Source organism: Fibroporia radiculosa, assembly GCF_000313525.1.
Source record: "Fibroporia radiculosa TFFH 294 genomic supercontigs, scaffold6129, whole genome shotgun sequence".
NCBI lineage: Eukaryota > Fungi > Basidiomycota > Agaricomycetes > Polyporales > Fibroporiaceae > Fibroporia > Fibroporia radiculosa.
Genome location: NW_012133763.1, coordinates 7550 through 12646, shown reverse-complemented (window position 1 = coordinate 12646; position 5097 = coordinate 7550). Strand labels below are relative to the sequence as shown.

General features: G+C 49.0%; 2 protein-coding genes across 2 annotated transcripts; both read right to left on the bottom strand.

Moving 5' to 3' along the window:
* Positions 1-1334: 1334 nt before the first annotated feature.
* Positions 1335-3430, bottom strand: FIBRA_09010 (uncharacterized protein; the record flags this gene model as incomplete). The annotated part of the gene is made up of 11 exons (XM_012330612.1): positions 1335-1383; positions 1440-1534; positions 1594-1706; positions 1777-1966; positions 2028-2196; positions 2271-2640; positions 2692-2719; positions 2779-2829; positions 2894-3198; positions 3251-3264; positions 3312-3430. The coding sequence occupies 11 exons, from the start codon at positions 3428-3430 to the stop codon at positions 1335-1337; spliced, it is 1503 nt and encodes a 500-aa protein (XP_012186002.1).
* A 273-nt stretch (positions 3431-3703) lies between these two features.
* On the bottom strand, positions 3704-5083 carry FIBRA_09009 (uncharacterized protein; the record flags this gene model as incomplete). Its single annotated transcript, XM_012330611.1, has 7 exons — positions 3704-3727; positions 3784-3892; positions 3949-4284; positions 4345-4496; positions 4552-4638; positions 4694-4737; positions 4801-5083. The coding sequence occupies 7 exons, from the start codon at positions 5081-5083 to the stop codon at positions 3704-3706; spliced, it is 1035 nt and encodes a 344-aa protein (XP_012186001.1).
* Positions 5084-5097: the final 14 nt, after the last annotated feature.

Here is a 5097-nt window from a genome sequence, read left to right as displayed (position 1 = left end):
GAGTGGGTGGGCCTGTGCGTCTGTGTAGAAAGCAAGGAAAGCGAGCACATCCAATATGATCTTTCGTGTGGGTATATGGGGAGTATTTAGAGATGAAGCGACTTGTGATACAAAAGCATTGTGGTTGAGGACTTCTTGAGAGTTTAGCTAAAATAACGCGTGAGTAGCGAATATACACCTGTACAACAATTGTACCATCTTGTTCAAAATTTGCTTGACGCATTTTGCTATTTCGTACTCAAGATCCAGATCGTCCTTCCGCCTAGAAGTGACAAAATAAGCCTCACGGCACCGGCGATAAATGAGTTCACAACCTTTGAGAGCCTTTGCGGCTTATATGCAAGAGGGTCTGCGCCAGCACAGACGTACCTTGAATAGACACGAATTGTTTAAACCAGCTAAGGATAATATTAGAACGTGACTTACATGTCTTCCATATCAGCGACTTACATCAGTTGATTACTTCGCAAAGAGACCTGCAGGCTCGAGGCCTGCTTAGGGGTTATGGTCTTGTCAAGAAACTTCTGGATATACCACTCCGGCGTGCCATCCACGATGGGCGCAACCTGGCCAGAATCTGCCTGCCTCTTTGCTTGTTCCTCTCGTTGCCGCTCCTCCTTCCACCGAATCTGTTCGTCATTGTACACCATGTGCCACTTCTGTTCGATGGGTATATTGGGCATATCTCCCAAGTCACGCATTCGCACAATGTTCTGGAACATAGCCTCAATTTCTTCGTCATTGTCTGGCCTAGGAAAGAAGAATTCGTTTGGAGATGCAAGATGATGAAGCTGCTGGGAAATAGTGGAGAGATGAGAATGATGACTATCAAGAGGGGACAGGGAAGAGCCGGGAGATAATGGAGGTCCGAGGCGCGATGTACGACTGTTGTCCGAGCGGGCGGTGGCGGTGGAAGCATAGGAAAGCGGGCGTAAAGAGCGATCCTGATCCTGAATAGAAAGAGACGACTGGCGAGGACGACTCTTCTTCTTGCCGAAGAATGTCTCCATGCTGGCAAACAGAGCAGGCTGCCGCAGTCGACGAGAGACGATTGAAGCAATGAGCGAGGCAGTGAATGTAAGGGCTTGCAGAGGTCAACTCGCATGTAACTATATGTAACTATCACCATCAATAACAGCCCGATCCCGTGATCTCATCAGTTAGCGCCCGCAAACAACTTCCAAGTCAAATCCAAGAGTAGAGGTGTTCAGTGTAATTGTCAAAGTCATCCTCAGGCAATGAAACAGTCAAGAGATACTAATATACATTTTGCTAAACAAAAGAGTCCAGTATCCTTTACGCTGGAAACAAGTTCGTCTCATCCCCATTTCCCCTCACAACTTGAGGCCAATATTGACATGCACGGCCTTGACATTTGTATAGCTGCAAAGGCAAGTCAATTTTGTACTCAATCTTCAACGTCCGAGATGAGAACTTACTTCTCAAGCGCGTACTCACTCAATTCGCGGCCAATGCCCGACTGTTTAAAGCCGCCGAAGGGAAGAGCAATCTCCGTCTGATTTGCGCAGTTGATCTACGACGAAAACATGGGTCAACGACAGTGTATCACGACTCGATAGGCGAGAAGCTTACCCAAGCGGTGCCTGCTTCAAGCGCGTGTGCAACACGTACTGCACGGTCAATGTCTTTTGTGAATACGGACGCGGCCAGTCCGTAAGTTGTGTCATTCGCTTGTTCCAGAGCCTCTGTTGCAAACAGTTATCAGCAACAAAACACAGTACATCTCATATAACAAATACTTGGATAGACACCTACCCTCCTCGGTGCGGAACTTCATTACACAGGCAACAGGCCCAAAGATCTCCTCGCGGACGATCTTCATCTCAGGTTTGCACTCGGTAAAGATGGTTGGGTGTATAAAATAGCCTTCTGTGCCAATCCGCTCGCCGCCAATGTGTACCGTCGCTCCATCCTGCTTGCCTGAAGTGATGTAGCCCATGATACGCTGTATTCACACGCGAACTAGTCAGCGAAGTGTGGGACTTGGAGGAGTGAGTGACATTCACCTCAAACTGAGTCTTGGACACTTGCGGACCTTGGTATGTCGACTCGTCGAACGGATCACCAACCTTGATAGCGAGCGCTGCCTGCGTGAATTGCTCAAGAAACTTGTCGTAAATGCCCTCTTGTATGAAAATTCGTGAACCAGCCGAGCAGTTCTGTCCATGATTGAAGCTGTGGTTTGCATTAGTTAATGCCCCGTATAGGACCGGCAGGAAAATGAGAATCAAACAACAATCAATGCATACTAGATTCCGTGAATCGCCCATTTCACAGCCTGCTCCAAATCCGCATCATCAAAGATGATATTGGGACTCTTGCCGCCCAGCTCAAGCGTAACAGGCTTGAGGTTGCTCTTCGCAGCAGCCTCCATGATTTTCCGACCTGTGAGGGTACTTCCTGTAAACGCAACCTTGCCGATGTGTGGGTGTTCGCTAATGGCTTGACCGGCAGTGGCACCATAACCGTTGACGATGTTGATGACACCCGGGGGGAATCCAGCTTCCTTGATGAGGGTGCAGAAGAGGAGAGCGGAGAGCGGCGTAAGCTCGGAAGGCTTAAGGATGACTGTGTTACCGGTAGCGAGCGCTGGGGCGATCTTTAGTGAGAGAGAGAACACTAAGAGAGGTTAATCGTCGCTGAAAGTCACTAATAGGTCGAACATCGTACTTGGGACATTCCAAGGGATGATTTGACCCTACTCAAACAAAGCTACGGGTCACCAAGCGATCCAGAATACGTTACTGAGCGACGTACCACAACACCGATAGGCTCATGGCGAGTGTATGCAAGCTTGTTTTTGTTCGTCTACAAGGGAATCGAAATATTGAGTTGACATGACTATAATCGCACTTCATGTAAATTGGCGTACTTCGATCGTCTTCCCAGTAATCTTATCCGCCCAGCCTGCGTAGTACTCCATGACGGCTATGGCACCCTTATTGTCGCGGTTGTACGCAGTCAAGTATGGCTTGCCGTTCGCCAGAGCGTCGAGCGCAGCAAATTGCTCGATGTGCTCCCCCATAAGTACCGCGAGCTTGCTCATGAGTTTGCCTCGCTGCACTCCAGAAACTTCCAAACCCCATGATGTTTTGTATGCGGCCTTGGCTGCACGCACAGCGATGTCAATGTCGGCCTTTGTGCCCGCCGCGACAGAGGTAATGGCTCTGCCGGTTGCTAGAGATACGTAGAATCGTTCCTTATGATGCACAAATCGAGGAGTACACACCAGGATTCACAACTCTGCAGCGAGTTAGCAGGACAAGACGGAAGAAGGGGAGACAGCCCACTCGATAGTTCCACCTTCAACAGGATCAATAAATTCGCCATTAATGTAGAGTCCAAGAGGTATGGTAACATCCCCCTTGAATGCCGGCGTATCGAAATGGAGGGTGTATGTGGAGGGCATTTTTGAGAGGCGAATCAACCTGAGGAACGATAAGGAGTGTGAGTAGGCTCCCCGCTCCTCCGGACTACTTAAGCGATAGCCTGAGAACTATCGGAATATTCAGCAACTTCCTTCTATCTCGTCTTGCATCATCGGCGCTTAAGGCATTGAATTGTCATCACAAGACATCAAAGCTCGAGATCCATACACAAGGGAGATGCAGCAATATGTTTTACCTAAAGTACACACCGACAGAAATAAAAACATGCAGTGTGAGACTGAGCACTGTTATATTCAACTACCATAGCGCTCCCTAGCCTAGGGAACAGTGTTAGAACACATGACGGATCTCAAGCCGAAACTTTGACACGTACTGCATCCTGTGCCATATGAACATATCCAGAGTAGCCCTCTGCATACTTGCCTACTTCTTTCCCCTTGCTTGCACCCAATCCCACGCCTTGGGCATAAATGGCAGTTTGGCTTTGCGATAATCAAATCAGCCACATGGAGCTGCCGGCAGATGAGATGAGACTTACACAGGGTCAACTCTGCCTTCGCCGTCAGTGCCAAGGCCCGTACCTTCTTTCCAGCCCATCATTTTTAATAACTTATTCCCCACATTGTTCTCATCCTGACCAGGGTTGACAGGAGGGGGAGGAGGCGTAGGAGGGCGCGGTGGCCCCTCTGCTTGCTTTCTCTTGCCTGTAGACTTGCTCAACTCCGTCGGTAGGGGCGCGTCGGGCTGGTTATGCATAACACGCCGCTCGGATGCACGATCACGATATCTAGGCTGATCCGCCTTCTTACGTGCAGCAGCAGCCTTTTCCCGAGCAATCTCCCGCAAATTGACATCCTTGAGATTCCTCTTTTCGCTGTGTCAACATAACGTATGCTAAATAATATGATTACAGCTTGCCTTGTGCAAATCAGACTCGTTGGTATGACGTTTCAATTGTTCTTGTGATTTAAATTGCCTTGCGCATAGTAGACACGTCATTGCTTTCGAGTCTGAAAAATCGACGTCGTCGTCCGCTGGCGCGGGGGTTGCTGACTTGGCCTTCACAGCGCTCTCCACAGGCAATGCCTGACAGGCTTTCGTTGAGCGAGACTATACCAATTGCTAAACAAGATCAGCGTACCGTAGGTGTTTCGGCGGGCGCCGGGCGTTCTACATCATGACTAAGGACCTCCTGGACTTGATTCCATTTGTTAATGTTGCTGACGACCTGAAAGCACGAACTAATGAAAGAGCTCCATAACCAAAAAACTTCATATCCATACCTTTTTACTGGCAATGAGCGGCGCCACTTTCTTTGACGCAGAAACTATACAGCAGACATGAGCACTGTCTCCGATGCCACACTTAATTCGTCTGGGATAGAGCGTACCTTTAGGATCCTCAGAAGTATTGTTTTGTTGCTCGTCATCGACCTCTTCTTCAGGAAATGCATCTTCGGACATCTGAAACGCAGTAGGAAGCACTGCAGGTTTCTTAGCAGGCGGAACGGTCATTGAACCCGCGATTGGACCCTGCTTTCCAGACAGTCCACCACGAAAACTGAGCGTGACTGGCTTATCAGAAACAGGCAAGGTGGAAGCCTCAACTGGGCGCTGGCCAGCGGTCGAAGCTTCTTCATGAAAATGCCGCATTAACAAACGCGGTACATTCATGCGTAATAGTGAAC